Consider the following 14708-nt stretch of genomic DNA (forward strand, 5'->3'; position numbering starts at 1 on the left):
GTCTCCGGTCATTGTCCTCGCAAAGTAAGTAGGTGCTATATCCCCGAGTTGCGATAGTAACCAGGAGATTTCGAAAGATAGATGACGATACGATCATCTCCTCTTACAGAAGAGACGACCTCTGCATCCCTACTTGAGTCGGCTCAGTTTCGAATTCGTGATTTCTACCTCTCTGGTCACGGTGTACACTTCTACATGTCCTTTCGATCTGAAATAGTTTTCCCTCAATTGAGTACTGCAGTAGCTTCTTTCATACTGTATTCTGGTGATGTTCTCCATTCGCACTTGAACACCTCACGCATGCGAATGCCCGATGCGCACGGCCCACAATGTAAAAGGCGTGGATGACTGACATAGTAATAATCACAGCTTCCTCGACAACAGATGAGGTTTTGTGTGAGGAGTCGCTGGGCTCAGGCCTCGGATTAATGTAGTCGGGACCACACCATCGGAGCTTGTCTGCCAAATTCTGTGAAGACACCCTGTACAAGATTCGACGGGAGAATCATTAGAGAAGGGATACGAATTCACGAATATGTGTTTGCTTGTTTTGCTATCGCTCTCATGTGGGCCTAGCGCTATAGTATCGTGCATGTACCGAGTACTTAAAGCATGAATGACACTGAATGTGGCAAAGACTGTGGGAAGTTGATCCAGGTAGATCTCACGCTTCAGTCTGAGTGTGGCAGAACTCGAACGTTCTGTGCAACCCTACAGCGTGGACGGCCCTTTCACTTTAGCAAACTACTGTGCTCGTTTTGTAGCATAACGCTATGGGGCAGGATTTTATGCTGTAAGTACTTGCATGCCTCGACCTATGATATATCGCTATAGTTAAGTCATGGCCCTTGCCGCCTTGTTTACTGAAACCCTGTCCGTCAGGATAAATATCGACAAAAGAGGATGGACTACACCCTTGGGAAGACTGGGGTGCTTTTCATCCTCAGGGTATGGGGTGACAGACAAGATAGAAGAGTGCCTTGATTGGCCCCTCTCCTTCCGCAAGTATGAATTCTTGACGTCTTTGCTGCTCGCAACCACACTTACAGTACCTAAAGACTTTATAGATTATCTGAAATTATTAAGAAGAAGAGATCGACGAAGCCTACTGGCTTTCATAAACTGCCAGACGAAATTATCGACATGATATTTGGTGAAATGACCGATTTCGAGGACGCAATATGCCTGGCGGTCACAAGCAGTCTTCTTTTTCACATCGGTGTACCGCATATTCAAGCTCTCGCAGAACGATGCGCGAGCGACATCTCCTGGGAAGGTTGCCGAATGATCCTTGCGGGGGACTATTCCAGTGACGAGCTACCACCTGGCATGCTCACCGACGAGGAACAAGCCGAATATCGAGCTTTCCGTTCTTCAGAAAGGGGTGCTGAAGATGGAGGCAATACCGGAAGGCTCGTGGAGATCGCTCGTGAGTGGTTTCAGTATCTCCGGACTCGGCGCAACTGGAAGTTCTGGGGTATGCGCACACAATTCATGAGAGGCCCTGCGATGGACCGATTCGTGATCCACATGATCACGAATGAATGGGATAACAACCGGTATTGCAAAGACAAATCATCCCTCGTGATTGCCAATGGTACGAAGAAGGAGTGGATACGGTACAGTGAATTTCAGAAAGACATCAAAGACTGGGACCCAAAGGGACGGGTAAGCGTCGGGGATATTATTTCTGAGTCAATCTGCTGGTCGCCTGGGACTGGAGGGGATATGGAAGCCTACGTTCGCGGGCCTTGGGCCGGTAATCGGCTTTGGTTGGTAAACATGGAGGAGTTCAGGGATGTATTGAGCGTTGAGGAAAGGCGTGAATGGAGGGACGTCACGCAGGAGGTTGCGCATGCGGTTTCAGTCCATAAAGCCCTGTACATGTAGTATTACTGGTTACGGTGACGGGGAATGGAGTCTGGGGGGCACAAAGTAGAAGCAGCTCGGCTCCTACATCTCATGTATCCGCAATACTATAGAACGACGTCCAAAATGGCAGACCAAGGACCTGGACTCAGTTGTGATTATCAACACTACAAAGAAGGAGCGGATCAGCTATAAAGAAGTCCAACGATGTATCGAGCCATGGGGATTCAAGGGTGTGGTACGTGTTGGAGATATACTCGCCCAGCTCATCTGCTGGTCTTCCGGGCCTGGAGGAAGCAACGGGAGCCTTCGCAGGTGTTGGGCTGGTGATAGGTTCCACCTGACAGGAATGGGATGCTAGGTTAGCAGCCGATGAAAAAAATCAATTCAGGGGTGTTAGCGAAGAGGTGGCTAATGATCGAATGACACTGAGCATCGTGCCACTGGGGTGAAGGCGAATTCGTGAACGGAGCATTGGGTTGTAACGTATGTATTCTAGTTCTAGAGCACTCACAATGGCTTGAACAATAAACATATAGGCAGATTTGGCGTATCAGCATATAAGAAAGCGCATATATCACTCTCCTGCTGGAGAGTGAGCTTACCCCAGTCTGGGTAAAAGCGTCGACGGTTGACATGATGAAGATCGCCTTCGAAATTCATTGCGTCTGTTCGATATCTCACGAGTCGATAAAGACTCATAAGTATACTGTAGTGGAATGTCTTGAAACTACTAGGAGGAAGATCCGCATTCAAAAAGGGCGAGAGCTAGTCAGGGTGCGATGAACAGACATGCAAGACTTCGTAGTACACAGAATGGATCAAACACGGGCAGCGTAGGATTGTGACCGATGAAGGTCCCGTATGTGAGACCCGGAGACTCGTCGTGTAAGCATTTGCACATCCCCGCGAGCTATGCAGTGTTTGTTACGGCCAATCGCATCGCAACGATAGCAGGGACGAATCACGGGCAACGGACTCTTTGTGGCATTCACAACATCGGGAACTGCCGCAGGACCATTCGTTCTTTCAAGCACTCCTACACCACACACGTCTCTGTGTTGAATCAATCTTTCCCCAGTACCTGCTATATCACTTGGAGGCAATGGAATTGTAGCTAAGCGCGTTAGGTATTCTTCGTAAATGTTTAGGCCTCACTCATTTACAAGGCGGTAACCTCCTGTAACTTGACTGGGAGTAAATGCATATTCCCGTCAGATGACCACGTCCAGCTGATAGAAGGACAGACACGGCTCAGTTAGTACTGTGCACTGATCCGCGTTTAGCTTGCGTATACGGAGAATATGTTCGTCCAGCAGCTCATATGACAAGCTCGTTCCTGCGAGGTTCGCATACTTAATGGTCTTGCACTACGCTCTGCGCGTCTCCCCGCGGGCCTGCCTCTTGCTGCTGACCAGACCACAGCTTGCTGGACGAGATGGGGATTGACAACCTTGGAAATGCAGTTCTCTCGCAGCTGCGGCTATTGGCTGCTCGGGCGAGCTACTCTGACCTGCTGGTCCTCCTGCCCATCTGCGCACTGGTCCTGGTTCTGGACTATGCGCGCATGCTCTATCTGCATTTCAAGATGGTGAGTGGTTCGCTTGAGTGCCCTGATTTCAGCTCATGTTCAACTCTGCTTGGCTAGCCTCCAGGGCCGATTCCTCTGCCAATCATCGGGTGCACACACCTACTCCCAGATGAGAAGCCATGGATCTTCTTCGAGGAGCTATCCAAGCGATACAACACCCCCATGATTACCTACTGGATTGGACGGAACCCGACAGTCTGGATTAACGACGCCTGGGCCGCCTCAGAGCTCCTCGACAAGCGCGCCGCCATATACTCCTCTCGTCCTCGCATGGTAGTCTTCGGTGACCTCGGTAGCGGACAAAGCAACCTCGTCACGATGAAGTACGGTGACCGCTGGCGCCTGCACCGTAAGCTCACACACATGGGCGTCGGCCTGCAGAAGGTGCGCGATTACCGCCCCTTCCAGAACGATGAGAGTCGTGTCGTTGCGTACGACCTCTTGAGCAACCCCGAGGATTATGTACTGCACTTTGAGAGGTACGCGGCTAGTGTCGTGTCCATTATTGGCTTTGGGCGGAGAGTCTCGACGTTCAAGGACCCAATCATCCCGGAGGTTATTGCGGTGATGCACCGTGCTGCTGATCTGAACGTCCCGGGGAAGAAATTCCCCATGCTCATGGAAACGTTCCCAAGTGCGCATACACGTCAATCGTGTTATTGTTGTACCGCGTACTCACTCCACCCACCTCTGCTAGTTCTCGCGAAGTTCCCGACGAAGATCGCACCGTGGAAACACGGTCTCGGGGGCGGCCGCCAGCGCGGACGCAACTTCTTCTACGCGCTCGCGGACGAAGCTAACAAGGAGTCTGAGCAGCCCTGTTACTCCAAGACGCTCTTCGAGAGCCGCGAGCAGACGCAGCTCTCCGACCAGGAGATCGCCGCGCTCTCGGGCAACCTCTTCGGCGCGGGGAGCGACACCTCCGCCTCGACACTCATCACGTTCGTGCTCGCGTGCTGTGCGTTCCCCGAGGCTTTGCCGCGCGCATGGGAAGAGCTGGATAGGGTCGTGGGGCCGAATCGGAGCCCGGACTTTGACGACGAGCCGAAATTGCCGTACGTGAAGGCGTTCGTGAAAGAGGTATTCCGCTGGCGGTCGGTCGCTATCATAGGCGGGCAACCTCACGCGCCAATCCAAGATGATTACTACCAGGTATGTAACAATATTATCGGCATTGACCATGGACATTGCAAGCACTTACGCGTACCGTATCCGACAGAACTGGTACATTCCTAAAGATACTTGGGTGCAGGGTAACGTATGGGCAATCCACCACAACGACCGCGAGTTCCCAGAGCCAGACCGGTTCGCCCCTGAGCGGTTCTTCGAGGACAGTCCGCTCCACCGCTCCTTCCCCAATGACCGCGGATACATGACATTCGGCTGGGGGCGGCGAGTATGCAGCGGTCAGGGTCTCGCTGAGCAGGGCACCTTTATTACCATTGCGAGATTGCTGTGGGGATTCCGGATCCAGAAGGCGCTGAATGAACAGGGGAAGGAGATCCCCGTCGACATTTTCGCGTATACGTGCGTTCTATTTTCTTGTCGTCTGTGAAGCAGAAACTTATTGCGTATGTGCGTAGGAATGGGCTGAATATGCGTCCCCAGCCGTTCAAGTGCCGTATCACACCACGCTCGGAGGCCATCAAAGAGACGATAGAGCGGGAAGGCAAGCAGGCACTGGATGATCTAGCCAAATACGAGGGGGAGACCAAGTACCGGATGAGCACATTCTACAAGATGGATCTTTGAGCGGTTTTAGAGTTGTCGGTCACTGTATTGTTCTGTACGTTCGTGTGTTGTACTTTCCTCCAGGAATAGCATTATATTTATGAACTTGCCTGGTCTAATGACCATGAGTCGATGAGAATAACTGGAAGACTCATCTCTTACGCCTGCATTGGTGGACCCACAGAGGATCCGCTGATTGCGTCGGGGTTTCTTTGATCGTGTCTGGGCTCTGTCATGAAAGCGAACCACTGAAGCTGTTCGCCCCCAGCTACTTCTGCGACTTCGATGCCAGCCAAAAGCCTCCAGTCCCGCAGACAGGGTCTTGCAGGATATGTGGTCAGCACATGTGCGCCACGCATTCTGCCCCTCCGCATATGCCATATCTCCCGTCACTGGCAGACGACGCCACAAGCCCTCTTTGCCTGGTAAACTGACTTACCCTTGCTTAGGATGATCAGGATGAATGCAAGGCCGTCTTCCGAGGACACAGAAGCAGTTAGATACCAGAAGGCCAGGTTCGGGCTCGTCACTGGCAACTGCGCTGGCGAGAATGGTGATACAGTAGCATTTTAGATAGAATATTCAGACAACAAAGTCCGCTTCAGAAACTACATTGATCGCCGTCACGCAGAGTACTTTATCAGCAACTGCTTCAGTCTCTCTTCATCTCTGTACTTGTCCATTGCAATTTCCTTCCACTCCTTCCATATTTTACTTGGATCGTCGGGACTCCTCCCCTCCAGAGCTGCCAGAAGTCCCGCGAAAAGATTCGGGAACGATTCTTTGTCGTCTATGTCTCCCGCAAGACAATGAGTCAGGCGGTGATGGATACGGCCATTGCTCACAAACGAGGCAAGATCGTCCCGCCCTTTCTCCTTCAAGATCTCCGAGAACATCTTCTCGTCTTCGCTTAATTCGTTTTGCCCATCGTAGTAGGCGCCAACGTCGAGCAGAAATAGAGGTGCAGAGAACGCTTCTCCCTCCGAAGTGGTCTGTGCCCATTCCCAGTCAATTATACCCGTGATGTTGTCCTCGTCGTCTACAAGGATATGATCTCCTTTATCATCCATGTGCTTAAGGTAAAACGGTGGCTGTCCGCCAGAGTTCAGCACTGAATATCGGGTCAGATAGTCCTTGAGGGATCGATGGACGAGATATGCGTCGACGCCGGAGGTGCTGTAAGCCTCGCCACTGCAAATCAAATCCAACTGCCTCTCAATCCACGCCAGGCGATATTCTAGCGAGGACATGAAAGGGCCAAGGAGATGCAGCGTCCCATCACGGATGTCTGTTGTACTCTCTGCGACCAATGGGCCGATAGACAACTTTTGAGGATGGAGCAGGCTCCCGATGGAGTCAAAGCGACATGCCCGCAATTTGACGAATATGTCCGCCAATTGGTTCAGAACCTTGGCTTTGCTGTGCTCGTCCTTGTCGTACCAGTCTAAAGGCTTTCCTTCCAGCTTCGACATCATGATGTAGTTGACGCCGATTGTTGTTGGAATCCTGCTGACCTCGTAATCATAGACACGAGGAACGGGGATGCCAGCATCAGCGAGGAACCGCAGGGTAGCCGCTTCGCTCAGGAGAATGCGGCGTCTGAGCTCAGCAGGGGCGGTCCCGGCGTGCAGTCGCGGGATCCGACAGATCCAGCTCACTCCATCTTCGAAGTCAATGGTAACATGGTAGTTCATGCCGCCCATCCTAGTCAAGATGAGGCTTTCTTCGGGCTCGCAGGAAAGGCCCTTCAGAGAGCATGTCTTCCCGCCCCGAAGGAGACTCGCTCGGGAACAAAGAGCGTCGGCGTTCACGAGCGAGAGCAAAGTTGTGATCTCGTCCATTTCGGCGGCAGAGGTGGCAGTTCTCCAGGCCTCTTCGTCTGTCTGTTGTGACCGCGTCATGAGGAACCTAATGGCCTAATGGTGGGACTTACCTCCCAGCGAGGACAGGTATGGTGAGGGGCCCTGCTGTGTGTGGCGCAGAGGTGCCGTTTGCACATAACACAGGAACCGCTCCTCCGGACGGATGGATGGATGCAGTTGGCAATATCGCACTGGTGCAATGGCATAATATGACTATAAGATGTCAGATATCAAGAGGAGGTGGTACGGTGCGCGCTCTGGGGCTAAGGGTGAACTTATGGTTTAGTGAACGTCTCTGGGATGAGCTCGACGTGGTCACGTGAGAATGGCCTGAGAGCTGATAGGCGCCGTGTTCGTGATTCGAATTGTAGGTCCCCATAGGTCCAGAACGGTTATCCTTCCCATATTAAACGCGTTCACAGCTTCTAGCTTGTGATTCCCGGACCATCTGTTACCATCATATGGAATAGAACTCTCATCCATATGACGGCGTGCCTTACGGTGCTGATAATTGCGACAGGACTCCGCCAGCCAATCCGCCAGCCATCTTGCGGGGCATCTCGAAAAATATGAAACATGGGAGGCCCAACCCTCCGTTCCCATGCGTGAGCCATCTTTTCAGGGGAGGGTATGATCGAGGAGAGTAGCTCGGTGGTATCGTTAGCGCCGCACGGCGCTATCCAGACGATGGGTTCTGTCCCATGACTGATGCCCTTAGCCCAGGTGGCGCGTAAGACGTCCGTGAAGCCGCATTGCCAAACGAACAGCAAAATATCGTCTGTTGGCCCTGTCGACGCGCCACGTTACATCCTACAATCTGCTTGTTCCGCATATGGATCGGTGCTCTCGAAAACTGGATTAGGTTCGTAATGAACGGCGGAATACGACCCTTGACAAGTGTATAGCCCCAGCTGAGAGACAATGAAGTATCGCCATAAGAATTCGGCTTGAACGCCACAAGGTGGACCCACAAACACTCGTCGGAACCGGAGATCTATGGTATTGGTCGCCACAAGGTGGCACGGTATGATCATCCCCAGAGCAAGGGATGTGTATGTACTGCGGTGCTAGTTGGAGACAGCAGTACTGAGGAATTGCCAGAAGGAGTGCCGCATATCGGTTAGATCGGGAGTAGCAGCGCCCAGATAGCTTCTCGCGCAATCGAGTCAGTATACTCAAGGCTCCCCAGCACTCCCAGTGCAGAGTCTAGTTCGGATACACGCCACCCTGTCCGTAAGATATATAAGAGCACCCCAGGAGCGTATTCATTAAGATTAACCCACCTCACAACCTCTTCTGCAATCGCTAAATTTTGACCACTCACCGCACTTTCTCGCATTACAATGGTCGCACAGAGATGTCGTACGCCTGGCTGCACCAGATGGGCAGTCACTGGAGCGAACCATTGTTCGCTGCGTGAGTGCGTTGCACTCAGGATTTATTCATCTTCTGACTTGCGTCTCGAGACAGACGGCGACAAGAACAGAGCTTTCTCAGCCTTCAAGAGGTTCATAGGAAGTTCCTCTCACGTCAGAGGTAGTATTTTGTATGCGCAACAATATCACAGATCGCTTACCTAGACGCAGGTTTCTTTGGCATTCCCGTCCTAGTCGCGGGATCTAAGGACGTCAGCGACGCCGGAGGCGTCTGAATTGGTCGTCTCCCTCCAGTCTCTTTCACCTCAAGTGTATGAATATATCGCTCCGGTTCAAATGTCCTTTCTTGCTGTCTTTTCTTGAGTGTTGTACTCACACGAGTTCGCCTTATTTGTATCCTACGCACGGCTCCCCGAGTTCACAAGCCGGGTGGTTCCAAGTCAGCATCAGTCTAAGGATTGATCATAGGCCGCTCTACATGTTACCTTGTATTCTGTTCCCGCCCATATATTTGTAACCCCTTTTGAATGAGCATTTTGTCAGATTTGCCCAGCCAGGCGAGATTTCTCTGATAACCACCTTCCTGTATTGCAAGGGTTTGCAAACTTGAATGCGACTATTCGACCCGAGCACGGATCGATTTGCGCAAGGCCACTATGACATAAGATCTGATACAACAATAACTGAGTACGTTCACAGAAACCAACAAACTTAGGCTCATACACACTAAGGTTTTGAGTGGATCGAGGGCGGATATCTTCTTGACATTGAAACATCACCGTTGCCACTCATGGTGCACTTACATAGCCGTGACCTCACGACAGCACTTGAGTATGGGTTCGCCAGAGTCCTCCATAGTTAGCTGCTGTACGCCTCCTAATCGTCATATCCATGGACGACAGTTCCTATGTTAAGCTCCTCCGCTCTCTTCACGACGGCACTCGTGATCATCACGTCCTGAACGCCTACGCCCACCGACTTGAATATAGTGACATCTCCTGTCTTCCTCACTTCCTGGACCAACTCTTGCTTCGCTTTACCTTCCGGAGCGTCCACCAACTCTCCCAACTCGACGAGGTCTTGTCCCGGGATGCGAGCTTCTATGAGTTCCCCAGCTTCTTGCAAGCATGCCGAACGGGAATCGACCACGATCCTTCCCGCTCTTCTGATCACGGAAGTTGATACTTCATGCATATTCGGCTTGTAGGAGCCGACCAGAATGATGTGTGCCCCAGGCTGCACGCAGTCCGCGTCAAATAGGGGTACCGTAGATGATGTGGCAGTCACGATTATATGGGCGGACTTAACCGCCTCTTGGACAGCACCTGAGTTCCCAGTCAAAGCAGAGACTTGAGCGTGGGGGAATTCGGACTTGAGGGCCGCCATGAGGGACTCCAAGCGTGCATTGGACGTGCGATTGACTATATTAGCCCTCTGGATAGATCCGAATTGCCGCATATGGAGGGAGACATGGGCATAGATCTGTGCTCCAGCACCGAACGCCGTCAGAGTAGTCGGCTGAGAATCAGAGAGCAGGAACACGGTCGACAGGAGGGACCCTTGTTAAAACAGCACATCCCCGTATAAGTTACCTGCCCGGTATTTAGCTTCACGTTCTTGGTAAATACGCACCGCCAGCGGTTCTGATAGCTGTCAAGCTCCTTGCGTTGACTAGGGCTTTGACCGCACCTGTCTCTTCGTCAAGGACCATGGTAGACGCAGGAAGGCCTCCGCTTCGGGCTTTATCCGTCACTGGCACAGACACGACCTTGATTGCCGTGCCAATGTGTCTCACTCTTGACGGCATAAACAAAACGTTATGGTTGACTGTCTGAACGGAAGTTCGGTGAGGAGAGGATATGATCTCTGCATCACTCGCATGCCCTTCATCCTTGGAAGAAAGCAGTGAGAATATCGTCGCAGACTGTGCTAGCAAGTCTTGGGTCGAAAAGCTCGAGGTGATCTTCCGGACATCCGCAGAGGAGAGTATTCGCACAGACATCAGGATCCAAGATCATCAGGCGTTAATGCGAGAGTTTGGGAGAAGTTTGGGCTTCAAGGGGACAGATCGTCACCGGCCCGGTTCGAGCCGGTGCCACCGTATTCCTACACAGGATGGTACAGAGTGTAAAGCACAAATATGCGCTGCGAAAAGCGGTCGCGATCCCTAAGAAATCACTCCGGGGCCATCAGCTCCCGTCTTTCTTGCTCATCTCTTTCCTCATTGTCTCTCTGTCTCTATCACGCTTAGCGAAGAGCTTGTGGCGGGTCGTGTCTTGCTTGAGCTTCTTGTTGGCAGAGACGTTCTGCTCCCGATAAGACATATGTTCCCCGCCAGCAAGAGATGCAAGGGATCCAGTGGTACGAGAGCTCACGCTCGGTCGTTCAACTGGCATCGGCACCCGTCGCACAACAGCGTTAACATCATCTCCGATCTCAGCTGCGCTCTCATTTGCGAGCAGGACCGAGGACAATAGCTCCGTTTGCTCCGCCTTCGTTTTGAACGCAAGGTCAGGGTACTCGGACATACCCTCGAGATGCGTAATGACTTTGAAGGCATATCCCTGGTCGATCAAGAATTGCTGGCGCTTCGTGCTGTAGAACATCTCTTGGGTGTCCGTAGAAACCAAAGAGTAAAAAAACGCGTTAAAACCTGCGTCATTTCGGCGCTTCGCACGCAGAATGCGACCTGGACGAGACATCAGTAAGCGCGAGCCATCATTCGAGATTGCTTACCGAGTCGTTGCGCCTCTTGCCTTCGCGATCCAAAGTGAGATGATACCTGGATCAAGCATGTGGCTTCGGGCAGGTCTATTGAGGTGTCCCCGACCTAGCCTCATTTCAGCTCTGATAAACGTGAGGTTGAAGGGAGGCTACCTTAGACAAGAAGATTGTGTTATACCGGCTGTCATGCTGGAACATACGCAGAACAGCCATGCGCTCCTGATGAGGTGTACCTCCGTGAATAAAAGGCTTCCCCAGCTTGATCGCGTATGCCTGTGATCAAATCGATGAGCGACACTGCATGTCTTCAATAGTGAAAGGTAAGGCTTACCTCCAGCGCATAGACATTATCTGAGAAGACGATGATCTTGTCGCCACGCTGCTCGTGGAACCGTATCAAGAACTGGCAAGCTTGGATCTTGGTCGGGTTCATGCAGTACAGTAGGGTCCGCTTGCGAGTCTTTTCTCTGAGGTACTCTCTGTAGAACTCGGGGGTCATTGGGCACCACACCTCCGCGCACTGACGAACCACATGAGCATCCGATCGAGTGAGGCGGGGCATCGGTACACACCTGCACATTCGCGATGTGACCCTTGGCCGCTAGGTCCATCCAGTTCGCTTCGTACAGCTTGGGTCCGATCATATAATTCAAGTCCGTGATCTTGTCATCCTCTCGGACCAAGGTCGCTGGTTTTCATGAGAATATCAATAGAGAGACTGTGCACTCCATACTTCTCTACCCACCAGTGAGACCGAGTTTCGCATGCGCTTTGATGGTCGTTACGACCCGTCTGAACATCGCCGCCGGCACGACGTGGACCTCGTCGAGTATGACGAGACCCCACTCGCGCGAGGTGAGGAACTCCATCATCCTCTTGGACTCGTGGGACCGGTTGTGCGTGTTGGCCACCATGGAGTAGGTTGAGACGATTAAGCCACTCTCACCCGCGAACTAGGCCACGCGACTTCAGCTTAGACGGAGGACGTATATAGCAGAAGGCGGTACCTTCTCTTTCTGATCTGCTGTGAACACGGCGATCTGCCGATCCGTGACATTGCACCACTGCATGAATTGTTGCTTCCATTGCATGACGGAGACGCTGGGCAGTATCCGTCAGCCTGAAACGCGGAACTAGGTAGAGAATGCATACGCCGAGGTACAAAGCACGAGGCAGCTCTTCTTCACAGTACAAGCTGCGGTAATACCAACCAACGTCTTTCCCGCGCCACATGGCAAGACGATAATGCCAGACCTCGCTCGCCTGGAAGCAAGTCACTAACGGCAAAGAAAGCAGGTGCATGGAAATGCAGCACGTACCCGTTACCAAACATCTTGCTCAAGCTCAGCTCCTGGTATGGTCGGATGACGGTAGCAGGCTTCAGATCGATGTCGAGATCAGGGTTCGCCGTGTCGTTGCGGAAGTCGTACTCCTCGAGCGCGGGGTATCCGAGTTCGCTGCAGCGCTTCTTGACATTCTATATGGCAATCGAGTGAAAAAAAAATCTGGGGAAATTTGCGCAGGGCTCACATCGATCTCCCGGTCCACTATTTCGATAGAGTGGAGGGTATCGTCGTCGCCTTCGGTATCACCACCTGCGCCAATGTGAGACAAAGACCGCTGGGAATGTCATGGCACGGATAACCTTCAATGATCTCGGAGAGGAGGTTAGCGTCTGTGGACGACTTGGGCGGGCCAGACGCAGCTTCAGAAGCACCGGATTTCGCAGCATCTGTATTTTCTGTGTGAAAACCGACATTCACTGGATTTGGTATCTACAAACTCACCTTCGCCCGCTACATTCACCTTGTCGCGAGACTGGGGAAGGGCGTCGTCACGCTGCATCCGCGCTTCCCTGATAACAGGGTCCCGCAGAAGTCGATGCAATACTTCGATATTATTCGATTCGATATAGTACTTGTTACGCTTTAGTACGAGCTTCACTTTGCCGTACGATGAGGTGCAGTCGCGAATAAATTCGAGGACGGACTCCGGCACTGGGGTCTGCAGAGGATTAGGGAAGGGGAAGCCTTCGTAGGGGGGATTTTACCTTCGATAGGCGGTTTAAGACCTGACGGTTGGAGTCCTTGGTTATGAGAAGAGCGATTTCCAATAATCCGCCTGCTTACGTCTATGATGTCCGAGGTCTGTAATCCTACTGAGACCGCGGCGTACAGACTATATGGCGTGAGCTGATACGGAGAGAGAGGATTAGAACAGTCCCAAATATTAAATGCTCCTCGTACTTTGTATTCGTGCATAAACGCAGGCCTGACGGTGTGAGCCTTTTCCTCCGCGTGCAAGGCCAAAAGCCGAAGGCAAAGGCGCACCTGCTGACGGGCTCGCTGATAGCGACCAGAAAGTCGATAGCTTGCTCTGCAATTGGTGACGATGCTTCTAGGATAATGCTGCCGTCCTCAGGATTGACCCATAGTGGCCGCACCGAATGATCTGGTTTCAGCCCCAGGAAGGCGAAGTCGGTGGACCAAAATATATGCGAGAGAATAGATGCTTTCGGATGATGAGTCGCCCCTTCGTCCGTATAACGGGTCACTCTGCGTTTCAGGGAGCTCAGGTTGATCTTGAGCGTGTTCCTTTGTTCCCCTTCGTCGTCGGATAAAACCTCGGGAAGTTCGTCAAGGACGTCGCCAGCCTCTTCGTCTGAAACTAGAGTATGTAAGGGTCAGATTTCATTCTAGCTTCAACCACAGAGTGCAACAGCCATTACCGTCTTGTCTGGAACGTTTGGGCATGTCGACTGCGAATTGTTCGTGATTGTGGGTACGCGCGGATAGCGACACGCTAAAGGGGTCGCACAGGGAGAGGGGGGAAAAGAGGTTGTCTTCAACGTGTTAGCATGTCCCTACGCCACTCCGCCACCGCCTTCCAAGAGCACTACAACAACAATAACTTTCAGATTGGCATCAGAATCGAGACTGAAACAGATAAGCGCCCGCAACGCCACACGCGTCACGTGTTAACCGACAGCGTGTATCGGGCGCGACTTGCCACTTTGGTAACACTTGCTTTGTGTCGGTGGCGATCACTGATGTGGGAGGGTGAACACAAAGAACTTGTTTTGCATCCCTACTCTCGCGATCTCGCATACCTGTTTGCCGTCTCCAGTCCAGAGGTAGTTATTTTGTCAGTCTAAGCTCGTCTGGAGAAAAGGACATCAATCTCCTGAAGAAATCATGACAGTACGCTCATGTGGCTTGCAAGAGCTTCAATGAATACATCTGACTTTCATCTCAGAAATCTTCCGTATCGCCTCTCAACCGCATCAATCCCTTCGCCTTGAACGCAGATGTCGTCTATATGATCCTTTCGTTTCTCCCAGATTTCGAATCGCTGCAGTCGGCACGAAACAGCGGTAAATTCATCCGTGATGTCGTGGATACCCAGTGGAAGTCGATCTCGCGCGCTGTGGGGACGAACGTAGTAGGGTCCGCCTTTCCACACTGCGTGAGGGTTGTTAAGTACAAATACGCCGAACGGAGAAAGTGCGTCTGGGAGGAGTTCACGGATCCATATACCCCGCCAGACATGACCTTA

General features: G+C 52.1%; 5 protein-coding genes across 5 annotated transcripts; 1 reads left to right on the forward strand and 4 right to left on the reverse strand.

Annotated features, from left to right (window-relative positions):
- Positions 1 to 1618: 1618 nt before the first annotated feature.
- GLOTRDRAFT_111910 (uncharacterized protein) lies at positions 1619 to 1880 on the reverse strand. The gene has a single exon (XM_007870326.1). It carries the CDS (start codon positions 1855 to 1857, stop codon positions 1696 to 1698), a length of 162 nt encoding a protein of 53 aa, XP_007868517.1. The 5' UTR covers positions 1858 to 1880; the 3' UTR covers positions 1619 to 1695.
- Positions 1881 to 3382: 1502 nt separating this feature from the next.
- On the forward strand, positions 3383 to 5304 carry GLOTRDRAFT_63933 (cytochrome P450). The gene is made up of 5 exons (XM_007870327.1): positions 3383 to 3460; positions 3518 to 4094; positions 4158 to 4612; positions 4680 to 4987; positions 5044 to 5304. The coding sequence occupies exons 1-5, from the start codon at positions 3437 to 3439 to the stop codon at positions 5210 to 5212; spliced, it is 1533 nt and encodes a 510-aa protein (XP_007868518.1). The 5' UTR covers positions 3383 to 3436; the 3' UTR covers positions 5213 to 5304.
- Positions 5305 to 5814: 510 nt separating this feature from the next.
- GLOTRDRAFT_79352 (uncharacterized protein) lies at positions 5815 to 7259 on the reverse strand (the record flags this gene model as incomplete). Its single annotated transcript, XM_007870328.1, has 2 exons — positions 5815 to 7070; positions 7121 to 7259. The coding sequence occupies 2 exons, from the start codon at positions 7257 to 7259 to the stop codon at positions 5815 to 5817; spliced, it is 1395 nt and encodes a 464-aa protein (XP_007868519.1).
- A 1948-nt stretch (positions 7260 to 9207) lies between these two features.
- On the reverse strand, positions 9208 to 10448 carry GLOTRDRAFT_111912 (NAD P-binding protein). Its single transcript, XM_007870329.1, has 2 exons — positions 10062 to 10448; positions 9208 to 9988 (listed from the first exon to the last, which is right to left on the reverse strand). Exons 1-2 carry the CDS (start codon positions 10429 to 10431, stop codon positions 9306 to 9308), a joined length of 1053 nt encoding a protein of 350 aa, XP_007868520.1. The 5' UTR covers positions 10432 to 10448; the 3' UTR covers positions 9208 to 9305.
- Positions 10449 to 10468: 20 nt separating this feature from the next.
- GLOTRDRAFT_140117 (DNA repair helicase rad25) lies at positions 10469 to 14059 on the reverse strand. The gene is made up of 17 exons (XM_007870330.1): positions 13882 to 14059; positions 13484 to 13820; positions 13400 to 13424; positions 13283 to 13345; positions 13204 to 13224; positions 12941 to 13157; positions 12799 to 12885; positions 12684 to 12748; positions 12473 to 12630; positions 12306 to 12416; positions 12161 to 12254; positions 11899 to 12106; positions 11726 to 11841; positions 11485 to 11673; positions 11307 to 11426; positions 11166 to 11259; positions 10469 to 11118 (listed from the first exon to the last, which is right to left on the reverse strand). The coding sequence occupies exons 1-17, from the start codon at positions 13904 to 13906 to the stop codon at positions 10619 to 10621; spliced, it is 2430 nt and encodes an 809-aa protein (XP_007868521.1). The 5' UTR covers positions 13907 to 14059; the 3' UTR covers positions 10469 to 10618.
- Between the last annotated feature and the right edge of the window lie 649 nt (positions 14060 to 14708).

The sequence above is a fragment of the Gloeophyllum trabeum genome, assembly GCF_000344685.1.
Source record: "Gloeophyllum trabeum ATCC 11539 unplaced genomic scaffold GLOTRscaffold_00011, whole genome shotgun sequence".
Classification (NCBI taxonomy): Eukaryota; Fungi; Basidiomycota; class Agaricomycetes; order Gloeophyllales; family Gloeophyllaceae; genus Gloeophyllum; species Gloeophyllum trabeum.

Bases quoted from the DNA above. Each gene is read 5' to 3' on its own strand.
- GLOTRDRAFT_111912 (XM_007870329.1), bottom strand. From the start codon at position 10,431: ATGTCTGTGCGAATACTCTCCTCTGCGGATGTCCGGAAGATCACCTCG. The intron at 9,989-10,061 runs GTGCGTATTTAC...TGTTTTAACAAG, and splicing joins AGCTATCAGAACCGCTGGCG to GGTCCCTCCTGTCGACCGTG.
- GLOTRDRAFT_111910 (XM_007870326.1), bottom strand. From the start codon at position 1,857: ATGCGCAACCTCCTGCGTGACGTCCCTCCATTCACGCCTTTCCTCAAC.
- GLOTRDRAFT_140117 (XM_007870330.1), bottom strand. From the start codon at position 13,906: ATGCCCAAACGTTCCAGACAAGACG. The intron at 12,749-12,798 runs GTTATCCGTGCC...ACATTGGCGCAG, and splicing joins CCTCTCCGAGATCATTGAAG to GTGGTGATACCGAAGGCGAC. The intron at 12,107-12,160 runs GTACCGCCTTCT...CGCGTGGCCTAG, and splicing joins CAGCAGATCAGAAAGAGAAG to TTCGCGGGTGAGAGTGGCTT.
- GLOTRDRAFT_63933 (XM_007870327.1), top strand. From the start codon at position 3,437: ATGCTCTATCTGCATTTCAAGATG. The intron at 3,461-3,517 runs GTGAGTGGTTCG...CTGCTTGGCTAG, and splicing joins TCTATCTGCATTTCAAGATG to CCTCCAGGGCCGATTCCTCT. The intron at 4,095-4,157 runs GTGCGCATACAC...CACCTCTGCTAG, and splicing joins GCTCATGGAAACGTTCCCAA to TTCTCGCGAAGTTCCCGACG.